The sequence below is a fragment of the Argopecten irradians genome, chromosome 4 (assembly GCF_041381155.1).
Source record: "Argopecten irradians isolate NY chromosome 4, Ai_NY, whole genome shotgun sequence".
Classification (NCBI taxonomy): Eukaryota; Metazoa; Mollusca; class Bivalvia; order Pectinida; family Pectinidae; genus Argopecten; species Argopecten irradians.
This window is the reverse complement of record NC_091137.1, coordinates 45,534,442-45,556,419: the sequence shown is the minus strand read 5'-3', so window position 1 is coordinate 45,556,419 and position 21,978 is coordinate 45,534,442. Positions and strand designations below refer to the sequence as shown.

The window sequence follows — 21,978 nt, the reverse complement described above, 5'->3', positions numbered from 1 at the left end:
CTTCTCCAGAAATATATATTTTTCTCTTATTTTACTGAAATTTACAAGCAGCTTCACAAATAACATATCCAAAGTAAGACTGACAGTAAGCCAGGGTACATACCAACAATTAATGAAGTTAGTTTTGTTCAATTGCAGCACAGTAATGAGTTATAGGCTTGCAAAATATCACTGGTTAAAGCCTTTACATGAACCTTAACGATACGGTTAAGTGTTGGTGAATACTTAAACTCACACTAGTTGTAGATTGACGAGAGTTTTCAGCCAAATAAAACGTCTCGAAAACAAAGCTGATTTTCTTTCAAAAGCAAATTATAATGAACGTTGTTCCAATAACCATGCCTTAGCGTGTGTTTGATTGACTTGAAATATAATTTGATCTCACTGATAACGAGCATTTATTCGGCTTAAAAATTAAGTATCATCACATAAATGAAAAAGTAGCGTAACCATTCATAACGTCGCTTCTGATTGGCCGATACAAAGGCGTAACGATTTCATTGAAACAAATAGTCTCTCCCAATTAATATGGAATTTTGAAAAGAAAATATACAGTAAAATGAATTATAAGGATTCTTGCTTTGAATTGATTTTTATGGTAGGTAGATATAGCACAAATGTCTTAGAGTACCCACTGTAAACCGCTTCTTCAATAACTGTTTTGCGTTAGCGAGATATATTCCAAATAAAACGCAAATTTAAATATTTTGTGGTACCTTTTCCTCTTAAAATCGTTCCGCAGTGTTACAAATGTCGACGTTATTTTCTATATTATGGGACGATATTAAGAGAATTTTAGGCTAATCACATAGTGGGGTCCGTTTGCACCCTTTTTCGTCAATGCCGAAACAAAAATGCAATTGGTGCAGTTGGTGAATAAAATGTATGGTTTGGGCGCTTTTTGACCCCTAAAATTCATTAAATTTTTCAGTTATGTATTATTGCAGCCGTCGTTGCTATGGTAACCATCTTGTATATGCAAAAATTATGAACATGTGGAATTTGTGTCAATTTTGGCCATTTCTTGCTAAGTTCTTCGCCCAGAAACCATAGGGATACATTATTTTAAATGGACATTTCTTAATCCTTAGTTTAAAAAATCGATGGATTGGGGTGGGGGTGGGGGTGGGGTAAAAAAGGGCCCAAACCATATACATGTACAGTTCTTACAGTACATCCCTGTACTATATTTTACACTAAACCTCTATGTGCCATCCACCTCTGTCTTGCCTAGTGCACTAAAAATGTCATCCTCGATATTCCAGGGGTTCCGATCACTTACGATCTCTACACCCTGGACTATCTCATAGTAAAACTGGAGGTAACAGAATAGAACATGTAATTTAAAGCTGACAATGCAAGTTAAACAAGAGGCCCATGGGCCTTAACGGTCATCTGACTATTAGTACAATACAACATAATCGTTTAAAGATTTTAGCCTATTTGACCACTGTGACCTTGATTGAAGGTCAAGGTAATTCATTTGAACAAACTTGGTAGTCCTTCATCCCAGCATGCTACATGCCCAATATCAGTACCCTGGGCCTTCTGGTTCTTAAGAAGAATTCATTTAAAGATTTTAGCCTATTTGACCCCTGTGACCTTGAATGAAGATCAAGGTCATTCATTTGGACAAACTTGGTAGCCCTTCATCCCAGCATGCCACAGGCCTAATATCAGGTCTCTAGGCCTCAGAGTTATTCACAAGAATTTGTTTAAATGATTTTAGCCTATTTGACCCCTGTGACCTTGAATGAAGGTCAAGGTCATTTATTTGAACTAACTTGGTAGCCCTTCATCCCAGCATCCTACAGGCCAAATATCAGTACCCTGGGCCTTCTGGTTCTTGAGAAGAAGTCGTTTAAAGATTTTAGCCTTTTTGACCCCCGTGACCTTGAATGAAGGTTAAGGTCATTCATTTGAACAAACTTGGTAGCCCTTCATCCAAGCATGTCACAGGCCCAATATCAGTACCCTGGGCCTTCTGGTTCTTGAGAAGAAGTTGTTTAAAGATTTTAGCCTATTTGACCCCTGTGACCTTGAATGAAGGTCAAGGTCATTTATTTGAACAAACTTGGTAGCACTTCATCCCAGCATCCTACAGGGCAAATATCAGTACCCTGGGCCTTCTGGTTCTTGAGAAGAAGTTGTTTAAAGATTTTAGCCTTTTTGACCCTCGTGACCTTGAATGAAGGTCAAGGTCATTTATTTGAACAAACTTGGTAGCCCTTCATTCAAACATGCCACAGGCCTAATATCAGGTCTCTAGGCCTTTTAGTTATTCACAAGCAGTTGTTTAAAGGATTTTAGCCTATTTGACCCCTGTGACCTTGAATGGTGGTCAAGGTCATTTATTCGAACAAACTTGGTAGCCCTTCATCCAAGCATGTCACAGTCCCAATATCAGTACCCTGGGCCTTCTGGTTCTTGAGAAGAAGTCGTTTAAAGATTTTAGCCTATTTGACCCTCGTGACCTTGAATGAAGGTCAAGGTCATTTATTTGAACAAACTTGGTAGCCCTTCATCCCAGCATCCTACAGGGCAAATATCAGTACCCTGGGCCTTCTGGTTCTTGAGAAGAAGTTGTTTAAAGATTTTAGCCTTTTTGACCCTCGTGACCTTGAATGAAGGTCAAGGTCATTTATTTGAACAAACTTGGTAGCCCTTCATCCCAGCATCCTACAGGGCAAATATCAGTACCCTGGGCCTCCTGGTTCTTGAGAAGAAGTTGTTTAAATATTTTAGCCTTTTTGACCCCTGTGACCTTGATTGAAGGTCAAGGTCATTCATTTGAACAAACTTGGTAGCCCTTCATCCAAGCATGTCACAGGCCCAATATCAGTACCCTGGGCCTTCTGGTTCTTGAGAAGAAGTTGTTTAAAGATTTTAGCCTATTTGACCCTCGTGACCTTGAATGAAGGTCAAGGTCATTTATTTGAACAAACTTGGTAGCCCTTCATCCCAGCATGCCACAGGCCTAATATCAGGTCTCTAGGCCTCTTAGTTATTCACAAGAAGTTGTTTAAAGGATTTTAGCCTATTTGACCCTCGTGACCTTGAATGAAGGTCAAGGTCATTTATTCGAACAAACTTGGTAGCCCTTCATCCCAGCATCCTACAGGGCAAATATCAGTACCCTGGGCCTTCTGGTTCTTGAGAAGAAGTTGTTTAAAAATTTTAGCCTTTTTGACCCCTGTGACCTTGAATGAAGGTCAAGGTCATTCATTTGAACAAACTTGGTAGCCCTCCATCCCAGCAACCTACACGCCAAATATGAGTACCCTGGGCCTTCTGGTTCTTGAGAAGAAGTCGTTTGAATAAAAAGTTTACGCACGGCGCACGGCGGACGGCGCACGGCGCACGACGACGGACGGTGCATGATGACAATAGGTCATCCTGACCCTTCGGGTCAGATGACCTAAAAAATATACATTTGAGAATAAAAAAAAATAATAAAGTTTTTTTTCAATTTTTTTTTTTTCAAAATTCGGTTCTGAGACAACCCCTTGCGTTTCTAAGGACGGGCAGTCGCCATTTTGTTTTAACTCTGCTTGGATACAACACAGGGTACCGACCCCTATATAAAGCGCGTGAACCACACACACGTGCAATCAGTCGAACGCTCGCTCTTCAAGGTGTAACAACTAACACCTGACTGGCTCTAGATCTACTGTACTATATACACAAGCCGTAATGATAATAAAATGGTTAGTACTTTCAATGTTTTCTCAAATAAAGTTTCTAAGAACCATATAAAGATATATACAGTTAAATTAAAAGTAATGCATGAATTCATACTTTCTTTCCACGTGCGAGATCCATTTTGATTATAACGTAAACAGACACGGAAATTCTAATAGGAGATAACATTGTCAAACCAAATATAAATACTGTACTCACCTGACAAGGTTTCATTGAAGTAATAATGTCAGCTAGATCCCAAAATATGTCAAATACGAGCAAATAAAACACTTCAACATATTAGATATTACACGCACATGTACACGTGTGTGCCTTTGGTAGTTTATATATGGAAGCGTCACTTGTTCGGGGCAGGTGGTCACGTGCAAGTGGCCAGTCGAGTACATCGGGTACGATAGCATACATGGAAATATGTGGACGGATTGTTATCAGGATTTTTATTCATTTGTATGAAAAGTTAAATTTGTGAAACCTCTAAATACAGCTTAGAAGAGTTGACATGTTTGCTTGCTAAAACCAGCCCTACACATATTTACAGGTAAGGTGTTTTGTTTATGTATCAGTAGGTGATACACAGTGGACAACTGCTAGGTGTATATGTAATGTACATGACTGAGCGCACGTGTGTCGATTCACGCGCTTTATATAGGGGTCGGCAGGCGTCTCGTATCCAAGCTGAGTTCAAACAAAATGGCGTCTGCCCGTCCTTAGAAACGCAATGGGCTGTCTCAGAAACAAATTTTGAAAAAAGAAATTTCATTTTTTCATCTCAAATGTAATTTTTTTTAACTTGCATTGTCAGCTTTAATCATTTGATGTACATCAAAAGAGGCGTATAACGGTACACTGTGGTTGACTGTGTGGCTTTGATTTTAGGCGTCACTCTCTCTGTAGTCTTCAAATGAAATCTTTGCTAGCTTGTGATTGGTCAAATGTTTCCCCCCTGAGCTGCCTTCAATTTCACTATGAGAAAGTCCAGGTGTAGAGATCGAAAGTGATCGCAACCCCTGGAGTATCGAGAATGTACAAATTTAACTCTCGTTGTAATTCTAACAGAGTACACAATTTCATCAAATACTGTAAATATGGACATTTACGTTATTTACAAGGAGGCCTTCTGAGTGGGAAAAATTTCCCCAAACTTATTATTTGTGTCAAATATTACCAGGCGTAATTATCGCGAAATTAACAACATCGCAATATAGTTACACGTGCAAATCGCGAAATTAAACTCTCTAAATCATTCACATTTACAGTATTTACCACGGATGTATTAAATAATGAAGAAAAAAAATTGCAGACTTGATTGTTTAAGTTTTTAATCATAAAACTTAATATATTCAGTATAATCACCACAAACCACTTAATGTTCTTCATAAACGGCGTACTTTGCTATGATATGTTGTTGATCTGGAATTCCAAATTCTGTAAGAAGGAGCTTATCTGGGAAATATAAGTTGTCAGGCGGGAAATAATGCCAAGGTCGGTGTTATTGGTGCCAACAAGTTCATTGGTAATGCTAAAATAACAAAAAATTAAAATATAAAACGTATAACAGGACAGTTAACATCGATATAAAACGCTGAACAGCACAAAGAAACATATGGTGATAGTAACTCACTAAACATCACAAAATAAAACGCTAAATACAATATCAAAATACTGAACACAAAAAACATGCATAGTAAAGCGCTAAGCGTCACATAAAAACGTTAGCATCACAGTGAACCATTACACATCACGATCACAGTGAAACACTAAACATAACAATCGAAGTGAAACGTTGAACATCACATTCACAGTGAAACGTTGAACATCACAATCACAGTGAAACGTCGAACATCACAATAACAGTGAAACGTTGAACATCACAATCACAGTGAAACGTCGAACATCACAATAACAGTGAAACGTCGAACATCACAATAACAGTGAAACGTCGAACATCACAATCACAGTGAAACGTCGAACATCACAATAACAGTGAAACGTTGAACATCACAATCACAGTGAAACGTCGAACATCACAATCACAGTGAAACGTTGAACATCACAATCACAGTGAAACTTTGAACACCACAATCACAGTAAAACGTTGAACATCACAATAACAGTAAAACGTCGAACATCACAATAACAGTAAAACGTCGAACATCACAATCACAGTGAAACGTTGAACATCACAATCACAGTGAAACGTCGAACATCACAATAACAGTAAAACGTCGAACATCACAATAACAGTAAAACGTCGAACATCACAATAACAGTAAACGTTGAACATCACAATAAAAGTAAAACGTTAAACATCACAATAACAGTAAAACGTTAAACATCACAAACACAGTGAAACGTTAAACATCACAATCACAGTAAAACGTTGAACATCACAATAACAGTAAAACGTTGAACATCACAATAACAGTAAAACGTTAAACATCACAATAACAGTAAAACGTTAAACATCACAAACACAGTGAAACGTTAAACATCACAATCACAGTAAAACGTTGAACATCACAATAACAGTAAAACGTTGAACATCACAATAACAGTAAAACGTTGAACATCACAATAACAGTAAAACGTTGAACATCACAATCACAGTAAAACGTCGAACATCACAATCACAGTAAAACGTCGAACATCACAATCACAGTAAAACGTCAAACATCACAATCACAGTAAAACGTCAAACATCACAATCACAGTAAAACGTCGAACATCACAATAACAGTAAAACGTCGAACATCACAATCACAGTAAAACGTCGAACATCACAATCACAGTAAAACGTCGAACATCACAATCACAGTAAAACGTCGAACATCACAATCACAGTAAAACGTCAAACATCACAATCACAGTAAAACGTCGAACATCACAATCACAGTAAAACGTCAAACATCACAATAACAGTAAAACGTCGAACATCACAATCACAGTAAAACGTCAAACATCACAATAACAGTAAAACGTCGAACATCACAATCACAGTAAAACGTCGAACATCACAATAACAGTAAAACGTCGAACATCACAATCACAGTAAAACGTCGAACATCACAATCACAGTAAAACGTTGAACATCACAATCACAGTAAAACGTCAAACATCACAATCACAGTAAAACGTCGAACATCACAATCACAGTAAAACGTCGAACATCACAATCACAGTAAAACGTCAAACATCACAATCACAGTAAAACGTCGAACATCACAATCACAGTAAAACGTCAAACATCACAATCACAGTAAAACGTCGAACATCACAATCACAGTAAAACGTCGAACATCACAATCACAGTAAAACGTCGAACATCACAATCACAGTAAAACGTCGAACATCACAATCACAGTAAAACGTTGAACATCACAATCACAGTAAAACGTTGAACATCACAATCACAGTAAAACGTCGAACATCACAATCACAGTGAAACGTCGAAAATTACAATAACGAAATGATTGTAACGAAATTTGGCCATAAACATCCTTGGGGGAAGAGGAGCAGAACTTGTATAAATTTTGGCTCTGACCACCTGGGGGTAGGAGGGGTGGGGCCCAATAGGAGAATCAATGGTTAAATATTCAAATTCATTCAGAAAAGAAACAATGAGCCTTTATTCAGAACATTACTTGGCATTTCAAACCAGGTGAGCGATACAGGCCCTCTGTGCCTCTTGTTTATTGAATTTTACCTGATCAGTGAATTAAGTTGCCGGTGCCCTATGCCGAGGATGTCTGTGTAGTTGTAATATGGGGTTCGACCTAAAAACGTCACATTAAATTAATGATACAATACCATAAATCGATAAGATATTGATACTATGTATAAAGTAACACAAAAACGATAAAATTCTGAAAAAAATACGACGACTTCGAAATGCTTATTTATATTTAGATGTTTTTAAAATTAACATATAATGAACGCCAAAAAAATATACACTTTTAAAAACTATAATTTTTGTTGAATGAATTGTTCACTCGAAAACTGTATTTAACACATCAAGAAACAGTATATTGTGTTTAACATTTTGACATTTCATAAAAAAAAAACAAAAAAAAAAAACAAACAAAACAAACATTTTGGTTTATGACGTTTTATATCTTCCATAGTTTTACCCTGCGATTACCAACATTGCATAGCGTGCATGGAATCACGTGACAATTGGTATACGGGTAGTCGATATAGTGCGTAACAGAAGGCTACTCAAATTGTGCATGGTTTCAAGATGGCTCGGCTGTCAATGGCGAGCAATTGGGATGTTGGAGACAGGTAATACCCAAAGACATGTTTCAAGGATTATGCGACTGTCAGAGAACTGGTCGCCCGCGCGTAACGACGGCAACACAAGATTGGTACATACAGGTCAGTCACGCCCGATGTCGTTTTGAGCCAGCAACCGCTACAGCTAGGGCAACAAATGGTACGCATAATCGACCAGTGAGTGCCCACACAGTACGACTATGACGTCATCTTTCCTGAGTCGGATTGAGAGCCAGACGTCCGTACACAGGCCCAATCTTAACCCAACATCATCGCCAGCAACGTCAATGAGATGCCTTGGCCATCTTTGAGTCCGGATCTCAACCCCATTGAGCATCTCTGGGACAAGCTGGGCGTCGTGTATGGGCAGCCGATCAACGTCGCTCAGCTGGAAGCTGCTCTGCACCAGGAATGGCGTTGGATGTCCCATGCCATCATTAGATGCGTTGCAGTCTAAGAGACGTACCACAGCCGTACAACAATTGAGGACACACGAAATATTGAACGTTTATATGGTCTGTGTGACATCTCAACAGTGTCTGATGTAGCTGTGAAAGCTAAAAATGAACCCTATTCACTTTAAAAGTTCATGACGTCATCATACTGAGGTTGATTTAAGTATGTGATGTGTAAAATAATCCCAAAGAGATCAAATATGGTTTCCATAATGATTTCCCCAAACAAAATCCAATAAAAATCAAACATTTGAGATTAACCCCAAAATGTGTAGGTTTGTTTTGGCGTTCAGTATATATATTTCAAATTATCCACTTTTATATAATGATATAATTATAATTGAGAAGAGATAATATTTATTTTAAGGGAGAATGAGTTTTTTGTTTATTTTTCTTTACTTTGATCTCTTCTGTTACCTGTGGTGTTGGACGGGGTGGTAGGAGGTATAGTTGTGGTGGGAGAAGCTAGTCCAAATATACGTGCAGCTAGAGTACTGGCATCGGCTAACTCACTGGCAGCTGGGAATACACAGAGCAGTATAACAAAGTTTTAACGAACCTCTATATTTTACTTATTCCTGCATTAATATATAAATATAAATAGACTTTATTTATTTTAAATCGATTGCGAAACAAGTTATACAATTCAATAGAATTTATGCAAATCACTCTCCATCGCTCGGATCTAAGCACACGAGGGGTATTGGAGTGGGAGGAAACTGGAGTGCTGGAGAAAACCCACGTGATCGGCCAGGTGACCCCTGACCTTTTGACGTCCGCCCATACCCGGCCGGCTTGGTGAAAGGGAGTGGCTTAACCACTACGCCACTCCAACATGCACTGGGAAGATAACTTTTAACCTTCCCTTTTCCGTTTTAAGTACTCTTTATACCTTTATAGATAGAATGAATGTACGTACCCGGCCTGCTATACCTTTCGGCCGGGTACAAATTGGTCCCTATGTGTCGTAGTGGAGCGTTGCCTCCGAAAATCACTTGGGCACAGTTTTCTTTACTTTTTCGTAGGTTTCCAATTATTTTATGCGTATACATGCATTTACATATAAAACAAACATAACTATACCATTCTTAATATCTACCGTACCACTCACACGACGCCATATTCACAATTCCTGGATTTACCGTAAAAATCTGAACCTTCATATGTATTACGTAAAAAATAATACCTCGGTGGGAATTTGATAATCTATGTGATTCAGTTTAATTGCCTAGTTAAAGGGACAATTCACTCAGGCTAATTCTTTACATAACCAAGAAGCAAAATATGGCATAAATGTATTGTTCTACATTTCTTATGAAACATATAACATAAAATATTGACAAATTCCACGTCATTGTTTAGTATTTTAATTAATATCGTTGAAATATCAAATCGTTGATCAATACGATTAAGCAGGTACAATACGGACGCTGTACCCATACCCGAGCCAAAGTCACGCACGTTAAACAAATAAGCTACATAACCACTGAGAAGGTGATAAAATGATTTTTAGGCAAGACAATTCACCTAATAAGGTAAACACACTACTATCAGAGCGATTTGAGCAGTTCTAGACAAAAGTTGCATTACTCTAAGAGCAAGGGATAGGGTTCGGCATACAAGAAGTTCGACCACAATGTGTAATGGCGGAAATCGAGCTAGTTTGAACATCTACACACATGTCACAACCATGGGCTTTTCAGGCATATCACAGTAAAACCGACTGATCTAATTTCCATTAGAACTTGTTTTTTCCGATATATGTACAAATTTTAATGTTCTCTTAGACTGAATTGCCCCTTTAAGTAAGCGATATCGAACAAGTAAGATGAAATGCAAATAATCATTTTATAATGGTTTGCATAATCATTACTTTGTTCCATTAGCAGTAATAGGCACAAATTGTAGCTCTTAAGACGACACCATTTTCTGTCTAAAAGTCTTTTGAGCACAATATTGCAGCTATTTTATAGATAGACCTGTTCAGTTTGGCTCGACATCCCACTAACAGCTAGGGTCTTATATGGACGTGCCAGATGTAGAATGTGACTGAAAGCCGAAATACCCGCAGAAAATCACCGACATCGGTCAATTCCTGGCATCTGCCTCTGCCCGAATAGGTATCAAACTCGCAACCCGGAGGTGGAACGCTTGTGATAATATATCCGGATATCTAACCACTCACACTTCACACAGTATGCTTGGATAATGCCCCAGTCTATTAATAGGACGGTTATTTAATAATTAATCAACCCATATCACTTACAGAGAGCGTCCCTTATCATGTGAGGAGGCTGCGTGATGTCATTTGCTCTCAAGGCTTCTTCGTATAACTTCGTATTGTTCATCACATCTGTAGCGTATTCTAAAATGACCCCTTCTAGTTCTCTGATCATCAGGTCTATTTGAGGGTCATCCATGTCCAGTGGCCGAGTTAGACCGTTTTCAGGGAGCCTCAACAGAAGGTCAATGTCACCCACAACATGCGCTGATATGTAACCGATCTCGAGCATCTTAAAATAACTGCAAATTAAAGTCGCGTGTAAAATATCAGTTTAAGCCTGTATAACAATAAAGAGGCCCTACGGACGCTGTAATGAGTTCTATTAGCCCAATTGACTTAATATTTAGTTTAAGTAACTACATTTGCAGTTGACCTTTTGACCCCGAATTCAATCCTCGCCTTTTTTACCTCCTAGCCTAAGTGTTTCAGACGAATATAAGAGTTCTATGGCATGCCCAAGATTATACAAAACGTTTGTTGTATTTCTGTTGATTTTTCTGTATTGAAATTACCTATATCAAGTAAGCGAAAATGCTGTTGGGCTTGCATTGAAAACTACTTAAACTTTTGTGGAGAAGTGCAATGTTCTGTAACTCGCAATATTTTTTCGTGCGACAAATACCAGCTCCTCCCCCTAAAAAAAACAACAAACTTGTACAAGCAGTCCAAAAGTTGAGTAAATTAGCAATTCCTTCCCTCTCGTCAAAAGGACCCGCCCCGTGTATAAAAAGCTTAAACATACGTGGTCTCTCACTGCAGTGTATTATGCAGTAGAAACGCGAGGTCCATAATGTAACCGTGAAAACGGTTGATAGATCCAATAGTTTGTACGAATGTGAACACACCAACTATTAGAACCACAGTTTTGGTGATATTGAATTTTTCTCTCATTTCTGTACCTAGATGTTCACGACGATTATTCATCCGTTTGAGCTCTCTCTTACAATCATGATGTTCAAGCACAACAACACAGTTAACGGAATGACATGGTATACAATACAATTCATCCACACAGAATGTATATGATGACGATGAAATAGCTTCTTCCAAGTTCCGTCCATGTTACAAAAGAACAACCATTACAATATCCATAAATGAAGAATCGAGGCAGATTATATAATATTGAAAATACACAGATACTGTAAATAGAAGCCATTATCTTCCGTCTACTGTGAAAGTTCGCATATTTTAAAGCATGACATATTGCTATATATCTCTCTACCGTCACGGATATGACGAAGTAAACATTGATCAGTTGTGACGTAAATAAATAGAAGATAGCAGTTACATATACAATACAGTTCATCCACACAGAGTATATGATGACGATGAAATAGCTTCTTCCAAGTTCCGTAATTTTTATAGTAGAACAATCATTACAATATCCAAAGACAAAGAAAATGGGCAGATTGTATAATATTGAAAATACACAGATACTGCAAATAGAAGTCATTGTCTTCCCTCTGCTGTGAAGGTTCGCATATTTTAATGCGTGACATATTGCTACATATCTCTCTACTGTCACGGATATGGTGATGTAGACATTGATCATTTGTGATGTAGAAATATAGAAAAGGGCAATTCCAGCTCCTTGTGGCCATATTGGATTTAATGTTTCAAAATGTAAGACTATCAGACCAGGGAATAAGAAAAAGGCACTAGTGATGAAAACGATATCCGACACGACCAAAGCACGAAGAAGCAAGTTTGTTGATGATGCAATTTCTTTACTCCAAAGAACAATGGCGGTCAACACATTGCCTATATACCCGATTACTACAATGATCGGGATGATCACTCCATACACTAGACTATAATGTGGGAGAAAAGGTGTCAGTTGTAAAATAGGTAGCTGTGTATCACGGAAACTTTGGTTTTGTTCGTCAATTTGTGAGGAAATCTTCCAGTTCTCTGATGTATTATCAATGGACTGCATGGTAAACCAATTGGTATCACAAAAGAAGATCAGAATTCGTTCAGAAAATCCGAGTCGGTGATAAATCCGTTGTCTACAGGGATCAGGCTTGTTGTAGCCTTTAATCTATGCGTCCATAATCGACAGTCAATTTTATAAACGGAGTTCAACACAAGTATCATTATATAAGCTTAGTCCACCTTTTAAAGTATACAATATGTTTATCTCTGCGTTTAAGTTTTCGATTCTTTGATGAAGCTCTGTGTATGTTTCTGTTTTAGTCCATCGCCGTACCGACAGTTGACGTGAATGTATCTCGGTTTGTCTCCCGACAGAGTGTACCCATGTATTAACCGGTCTCAGAAGCACTTCCAGTTGCCATTGATCAGATATACATAGAATTGGTAATGGTATAACCATGTATCGGTGTTACATGCATTATAAAATCTTAATGAATTCTGATAATTATCATATACAATATTTTGTTACTAAGCACATTTGTGAGTGATACGTGTGACATTTAGGTTTTTATATTAGTGAGTCATTGTTGCAGTAGCCATTGTTGATACAGGATTTTGTTTTACGTTTTTTTGTTTTGAATGTCAAATTGGTAATATTTTATGTATTTGTATCACACCGTTTAATGTCGTAATGCGAGAGGGGCACGCCTAATGTTACATTGTATCCTAGTTCCGATTATGTTGACATGCGTGCACGGTAGCGAACAATATTGTGGCAAAATAATTAAATCCATAATCATGAGCGGAAACAATTGCATTTAATTGTTTTAACGTCATATGAACAGCCAGGGCCTTTTAAATGACACGCTAGATTAATATGATGAAGGAAGTTTGTAGAAGAAAAACCACCGACTAGCGGTCAGTACTTGCCTCACATTGGAGTTGAACCCAAAGGTGGAGGGTTTGTTGTTATATATCGGGATAGTATAACATTTCGGTTTCATAATAGAGCTATCTTTTCTATCCGAATACCAAAAGTCAAACTTATAGTATAAGTGTTATTAGTGAGAAAATAAAGGTTCAGGAACAGTGTATGTTTATAGGGACTATTGGTAAAACAGCTCATATCGATTTGTCGAAATGCAAGCTATTGATAGCTAATGTTATCTGTGATATGTATTCGACTGGAAATAAAAAAAATTGTATCGTGTATGATTAGATATAAACCTAAATGCAATTATATCATGTATATAGCCGAATAGTGTGCTGTGATTTTCAGTCTATCCGATGTTCATTTGTAACATAATTTAAACTCGTGTCTGTACAAAACACATAGTCATTTATTCTTGATTTTTGATGTTCAAAAGGTACGCAATGGTGTAAACTTCTTACTTATAGAAGCTATTATCTTCCGTCTGCTGTAAAGGTTCGCATATTGTAAAGCATGGCATATTGCTACATATCTCTCTACCGCCACGGATATGATGACGTAGACATTGATTAGTTGTGACGTATATGAATAGAAAACGGCAGTTGAAACTCCTTGTGGCCATATTGCATTTGGTTGTTCACTATCTAATATCAGACCAGGGAATAAGAACAAAGTTCCAGTGATAAGAACAATATCCGAAACGACCAAAGCTCGAAGAAGCAAGTTTGTAGGTGATACCATTTCTTTACTCCAAAGAACAACGGCGGTCAAAATGTTGCCTAGATACCCGATTGCTACAACGGGATGATCACTCCATTCAGATGATCTGAATTCGTTTAGAAAATCCGAGTCGGTGATAAATCCGTTATCTACACGTATTAGTCTATCTTGGACACATGAATTCAGTTGTAGACTTGCTTAAGGCTTTAATAAATCCGTTATCAACAGGTATTATTCTTTTTTGGACACATGGATTCAGTTGTAGACTTGATATTTACATTTTTGTTTACTATTTAATATATAATTTAATTTCACTTGTTACACAGAATTTAATTGGCTGATATTTTTTCTTTATCAGCCCATATTGTAAAAGAAAACCGGAACTACTTTTTCACTAGAGGCCTGTAGTCATGTAAACAATCATGGCTGATGGTTGAAGGGAGGTAACTCGTTTATTGACGTTCCAAAAATGAAACTAATAAGTTGATGATCAAATTTTCATTGATAACCTTTAGTTTATGTAAATTAACAAAAATAAAATATCTATATGACGTTCAGCATTTTTGTGTGTTTTTTCATAAATATTTATACGGCGACACCTGTTGTTAGCCGAACTGTTGTCGTCTGCAACTTGACTTACAGTAGCCTACTGTACAGCTGCTCGCGATCGCTACTGAAAATGGCAAACTTTAACTTAGGAAATATTGATAATATTTTGGACCAGGATAATGAGTTAGAAGGGCCCAATGATGAAATGTCTTTATCGCAAGACACAATGGAAACCCTTCTGGCAATATTTAATCAGGAAATCGAGTATGAACCACCAGCCGCTCTCACTGCATCAAGTACTGTGACAAGTGAAGATGTAAAAAAGATGGAATATGAATTGAAAAAAAATGAGGATGCTGAAGAATCAAACGAAGGGAGATTCAAGAAGTTGGAAACTAAAGATTTTGAGCAAATAGAATCCGGACGACAGTCCAAGGCTACTAAAATGAACACTAAGTGGGCATTGAACACATTTCAAGGTAAGTTACGACCCCCCCCCCCCCTCAATGTACAGTGGAATTTATACCATAATCACAGCAAAATTATAGATAAAAAAATCCCAAACATATCTGATTATAAAACACGTTTTTAAAGTATATTTAAAACGAATTAGAATAATCGAAACTGCTTTAATGAGCAGATTTTTTTAACATCACAAACCAGGACTTGCACCTGGATTTCTCATGGTAAAACCACAAGCACTCTACTATTGAGTTATTTGTGTTGTTTTTTTTAATTAAATCGTGCCCATTAAAACCGCTACAACAATTTACAAAGACTAATTAATAACTTTCAGCGTGGTCTAGAGAGAGAGATGGCAGTGATGTAGACATGAGGACCATTGCCCCGGAAGAATTAAATGAAAAACTGCGGAGATTTTACGCAGAGGCCGCTCCTAAAGACGTCGTAAAAAGAGCAAAAGAAATGCCAGAAAAACTTGCTTCCGAGTATCATACAAACAGTATGAAAAGTCTGAGAGCGGGCTTGAATAGACACATACATGATTTGGGTAGACATGAAATTGATATTGTTAGGGACAGAGAGTTTAGGCCATCGAACAACATGCTTGATGGGAAATTGAAAGAAAATATTAGAACGGGAGCATCTAGGCCTACAAAACACAAAGCAATCATAAACCAAGAAGATCTGGTAAAGATAACAACTTACCTCCACAGTGAAAATGAACATCCTGTAATCCTCTTAAGATACCGTGTGTGGATAGATCTTGCGATCCATTTCGTTTCTCGAGGATTGACTTTAAAGTTGACGAAAATGGCAGAGAATATGCGGTCATAAATCACGAAACAAAGCAAAAAAATCACCAGGGGGGTCTAGATTATCACGAGGCACCGGCTGACAAGCGTATGTACAGCACAGGAGATCAATTTTGTCCCGTCGAATCTCTCAAACAGCTGATTAGGAAAACTGATCCAACCGCGACATGTCTATTTAATCACTGTAACAAAGAAGCTATCAAGAATCCCAACACATTAGGCACTTGGTACAACACCACATCAGTGAAGGAATACCAGTTTGGGCGCTTCATGGGGGAAATCGCCAAAAAATCCGGATGTTCACAGTCATACACGGCTCACTGTTTGAGAGCAACAAGCATTCAAAAACTGAGTGATGCTGGCTTTGAAATCAGGCATATTATGTACATGTCTGGTCATAAAAACGAAGCATCGGTCCGGAGTTACAGCAGGGATTGTTCCACAGAACAAAAAGCCAGTATAAGTAACACTTTAGCAACCGTTGTGCATGGAAATCAGCCTTCCGAAGTCGTCCCAAGGTCCTCACATGTCCCGCTGGCCGCCATTCCAATCACAGCGTGTAAACAAACCACTGACACTGTCGCTTTCCCACGCTTCGCTAGTCCCGCGTTATCACAATCCACTTTCTCTAGCAATGTCATGTCAGCAGGATTTCTTAGTAATTCCACTTTTAACAACTGTTCGTTTAACTTTCAACAGTAAACGCTATCAAAACCGACGTTTGTAGGCTTGTCACCAGCTCAGTCCGTTTCCCCGCTTCGAGTGAGGCGGCGTGGGTGCTGAGAGCCCGCCACTGATCCGGTGTTCTTATTGGGTAAAGTGTTTTGAAACAAACAATTTGATTGGTTGCCTGTTACGTCAGCGGATTAATAGTTTCTCGGTTCAAAATCTTTTTTCGGAAAATTTTAAAGTGCAGTCATGATGAAAATTAAATGTTTTGACAGAAAAAAAACTTGTTTTGGTTTGTTAATTAAATTATAAGGATTAACTGTAATATTTTTTTACGTTATGGAGAGTACACTGGTTTTTTTTCTTTATGGCTCCATAACGTAAAAAAATATTACAGTTAATCCTTAAATAATCGTCTTTTAATATCACATTAATCACCAGAGCAGAGAATGAGAACTGAGGAAAGCATCGAGTGCCTTATAATACTCTACAAACGGAGTTGATCTATGTATTGAACAATACGTTCAAGTATGCGCTGAAAGCCGTGGATTCTTTAACTCTCTGTGCATGTGTCTGCTTTAGTCCAACACCGTACCGACAGTTGACGTAAATGTTTCTCGATTGTCCCCGTGTATTTGCTGGCCTCGGAAGCACGTCCAGATGCCATTTATCAGTTATGTTTGGAATTTGTAATGGTATAACCCTGTATGGATGTAACATTCATTATAGAAAATTATTCAGAGAATTATTCTATACAATATTTTGTTACAAAGCACATAAATTTTTATGAGTAATTCGTTACTTTAACATTTAGTTTAAACGTTATTGATAGTAACCCCTGGAATATCGAGGATGTCACATAACGTAATTTAGTCATTGTTTCAGTAAGTAGTCATTGCTTAAACAAAAATGTTTTGTTCTTTTTTTTTAATCTAAATGCCAATTGAAATAGATCACTATTTTTAAGAACGTTTAATGCCGAAATACGAGAGGAGCACACATCATTTTATCCTATTTCCGATTATGTGGACAAACACATCTGTTGCAAAATAACTTAAATGTTACGAGCGGTATCTGTTGGTGTTGATTGGTTTAATGAACTATTAACAGGATCATTTAAGGACATGCCAGGTATAAATTATAAAGGAAAGCCGTATTAGAAAAACCATCGAACAACAACCAGTACTTACCCTACATGGGAGTTGAACCCAGATATGGGTGGTTTGTGGTAATGTCTAGGGACATCTTAACAACTCGGACCCTGAAACCTTTTTCCAGAGAAAAACATTTAAACGAGAAAAATATTTGATTCAAATATAGTTCATGTCACCATATTTTCGTTCGTTATCTAGTTCAAAACGAATGAATAGTGAAAATGGTAAAATTTTCAGTATAATTTGGCGTCACTGGAATCTCCAGGAAGGAATCATTCGTATGTTTGAAGTCATGTGTGTCATAACTGGGCAAAAATCGACATGTTTTTTTTTTCATCAGTAATCCATTGAAAACCACACGGTTTTCCCAAAACCACTACTCCATGGCTGTGACAATTGAGATGAAGAAAAGAATATATATTCATTGCAATGTATATCAGAAGATATATATCTGAAACTAAAAGATTCTTTTTGATTTTTCTACGGTGAAAGGTTGGGGAGATACACTAATAATAATATTCATTCATAATGTAATGTTAAATGTTAAAATATTTTGTCGATAATTGTACTATACCGGATTTGTTTGGAGATGGCTAATATAGGCTTTGCCTGTTGCCAAATCCATTTGCATGTTATTTGCAATAAAATTTGTTGAAATGAAAACTACACGGTTTCATGAAAGAAACTGTGAGAATCATTCAAAGGCACAGAGACAAGCCTGTATGATTTCTTATAAACATTAGTTATATCACAGAATATATGCATTATTAAAGCTCTTATTTCTATACCTTATGTATTTTAGACAGACATATACTTACAGAAATAATTTTGTAATTACTTTTACCATTGTGAAAATGCGAAAAGAAATTGTAAACCATATGGCCTGACCATCCGTACTTATTTTACTGCACTGATAACATTACTGTCGAATTTCATTTTGAAATCTTATTTTTTATGTGTAAAATTAAAACTTATGCATTGTAAGTTTTCTTATTATCTAAATATTGGTAACTTTTGGTGGTTATTAAATAATTTTTAATGATTAACAAAGTTCATATTTTCTAAGCATGAATGTCATAGCCGAGAAAATAAATGCTCATTCAGTCACAACTTGTTTCAAATGGCGAAACAGCTATGCTCTAAAATGGAGGCCCTATCCATGAGTCCTAGCTCTAGGAATCATGGGTTGTCTCTAACGTGCATCATCTGAAATATAAATGTCAACATCTAAATTGAGAGTTATGATATTTATACAAAAAATACATCAATGCTGAACTTAACATCGTTGTATGGAACATGATCATCGCCAGATTTTGATCATTATTGCATAAAGCATGTTTGTGTTGTTATTTGAAACAAAACGATAGATATTAATATCAAACACCGTATCATTAGATAGTAACGGTATTTGTGGATACACTAAGCTCATTAGATAATTAAAATGATAATTGCCAGAGATTGTTTAGATAACGATTGCACGAAACATTTATGAAGCGTTTAACTTATTTTATTGCTTAGTTATAAAATCATATCAAATGTTCCATCATTAGATACAGTCTGTGGAATGAAAACAATTTCGTATACGAGAAGTAAACCACGATTTTTACCGAAAACGAGGAATTTAATTATTGCGGTTATGAACATGAATTTAGAATGGATTTGACGATGTTGTATAAAACGATGTCCCGAAATCACGAAAAAAACATCATCCTTTTGGAAAAATATCATCCTTTTGGAAAAAGATGCATAATTTATCATTTCATTTAAATAGTCGAACAATGTTTGAAGATAAACAAACTGAAAAAGTTCTGTGAAGACATAGACATGGTTGTGCCACTCGATAAATGTTCCGTAAACTACGGTAAATATATCAAAACTCTGGAACGTCCTATCGAATTGGTATTACTAATAAAATTGTTCTGTTGTCATTGATATGACCATAAGTTGTTCCAGAGTAAATAAGGTATTATGATTTTACAATTTGCAATTTCTGGAGAAAACCAAAGTTTCCGTTATACATATTTCCCTCTTATAACACTTGTCCCACAAGTATATTTCATGTATGGAAAAATCATCCCGATTATCATTATATACAAGGCAACGCTTTGAATACTTTCCTTTAAGAGTCCTCATTGCGGTAGTGATTTGGTTGGCATCTATGTTGATCTATGTATTGATCTATGTAGTTGTTTGGAGTAAAGTAATGGTCTAGTGGTTTAGGTTTACCGTAATACAGGACAAAGTTCTTATATATTATTTTGCTCGTATAGTGGAGCGGCTAAGGTCGATTTTTTGGCAAAATCGTTCAAAGTTTGAAGAAAGAATGAAACTTTGCATATGACCTCTTTAGGACATAAGGGTTCAGGAAAAAAATGGACCCCAAAAAATCACGGCCCCTGGCGCGTCCGCCATATTTGTTTCACAAAATGGCCGTCAGAAAATGATCCAGCTTTTTTGTGTCCACATATCTTTACGTTCGTATACCAGCTGACTAGCGCACAAAATTGGATGAAAATTTGAATCGGTCTACACCCTTGATTATGGAACCAATTAAGAACATTATGAGAGTAGTTTTTAAAATTCATGATACGAAGGTTACGCAATTTTCGTATTTCAAGATGGACGTCCAAATTTGCACGAGCTATTTCCTGTATATGAACTACATCTGAATGGCCTTAATCTTTACTTTTGAGCACAAATAAATACATCATGCAAAGATTGCGTGTGTATTTTTATTTTTTAGCCCACCATCATTATGAAAGCGTGGGCCTATTTCAGTCATTATCGCCTTTCGTTCTCGTGGTCCGTACAGTCCTTCCGTCAGTTCGGTTAACAAATTCTTGTTGCCCGCCGCCCATTTCTCAAGAAAGTAAGTAAGGTATTATCTTTTCAAAGATCTAATATGTAGGTTAAACTAGGGATTCGTAGTTATCGCATATTGCAATTTTTGGAACCGATCGGTGATCAAGATGGCCCGACAGGCCGCCATATTGGAATTTTGATTGTTGAAGATTGCTACCGCTATTTCTCAGAATAGTACTGGAGCAAATCTGTCTACAAATTGTATATATATGTTTACCCTGGGGTCCCTAGCTTGTAGGCATATTACTTATATATATTTGGGACTTGGAAACTAATTATCGGTCAACAAGATGGACACCGACCGGTTAGCCCTATTGTTTGTGATTAGATTATATAATAGAGATTGTTCTTCTACTGTGCTAAATATCTCAGAAAGTACTGAAAGGATCTTTTCTCAAATTTCTTATGTAGTATTATGTCGTAAAAGTTTGAAAAACAGAGAAAATATCCCTCTTTCCATTGTCAGACGTAGATCATTGGTGGGCGTCAAGATCCCTCTGGGATATCTTGATGTATTGTTTGATACATAAATAATTTTATTCTTATTTTAACTTCAAAATGACCGCCAATTTAAGATCCAAGATGGCCGCTTGAATTAAAGTTGTCTCCATATTTCACTCTGTAAGAGAAAAAAAATTAAAATATTGATACATATGAAATGCATTGAATAATCTTGGAATAAATCCCTGAATTGCAACTCTACAGGCGTCATCAGATGATCATCTTTCATGTGCTTCATCGAGTCCTCAATGGAACATCTTAAAAGTCACAAATCAGCAGTGATTGGCCAAATCTCTCTCCATCTGTGGATAACACTCAGCTCTTAACTTGTCGCTTCTACTGCGATCAGTCGGACGCCTTCTCTCCTGTTTTGAAAGTACATCTACAGCTGATTTCTTTTCACTGCCCATTACTTCCAATTTTGGAAATAACTTTTACGTTGAACATGCAGGAAGCAGGAACACCAATTCCGACATTCTAGGATATTGATATCTTCTACCAATCCTTTATACTTCGGCTTCCTACTTTCAAATCCCTCCTCTCAGTGTAACTCCGATAAAACTGTCAAGTTATCCATAGCCACGCGCAAGAGTTATTGTGGTACAATCAGCAGCTGCACTTTCGGTCCTACTTTTTTTTCCACAAATCGATGTCAACCTAAACTAAAGTCGGCAAGGTTCCAGATGACAATATCAATAAGTTAGTTTTCAGTCTATGTGGTTCCCAATCT

General features: G+C 37.1%; 1 protein-coding gene and 1 pseudogene across 1 annotated transcript; one reads left to right on the top strand and one right to left on the bottom strand.

Annotated features, from left to right (window-relative positions):
- Window positions 1–5,004: 5,004 nt before the first annotated feature.
- Window positions 5,005–10,957, bottom strand: LOC138322535 (uncharacterized). The gene is made up of 4 exons (XM_069266551.1): window positions 10,696–10,957; window positions 8,847–8,948; window positions 7,406–7,475; window positions 5,005–5,221 (listed from the first exon to the last, which is right to left on the bottom strand). Exons 1-4 carry the CDS (start codon window positions 10,940–10,942, stop codon window positions 5,095–5,097), a joined length of 546 nt encoding a protein of 181 aa, XP_069122652.1. The 5' UTR covers window positions 10,943–10,957; the 3' UTR covers window positions 5,005–5,094.
- A 3,585-nt stretch (window positions 10,958–14,542) lies between these two features.
- On the top strand, window positions 14,543–17,057 carry LOC138322534 (uncharacterized; annotated as a pseudogene).
- Window positions 17,058–21,978: the final 4,921 nt, after the last annotated feature.

Coding starts and splice junctions, on each gene's coding strand:
- LOC138322535 (XM_069266551.1), bottom strand. CDS start 10,942: ATGCTCGAGATCGGTTACATATCAGCGCATGTTGTGGGTGACATTGAC. Junction 7,476..8,846: donor CACCCCGTCCAACACCACAG/GTAACAGAAGAG, acceptor TGACGTTTTTAG/GTCGAACCCCATATTACAAC. Junction 5,222..7,405: donor CAACTTAATTCACTGATCAG/GTAAAATTCAAT, acceptor TTGTTATTTTAG/CATTACCAATGAACTTGTTG.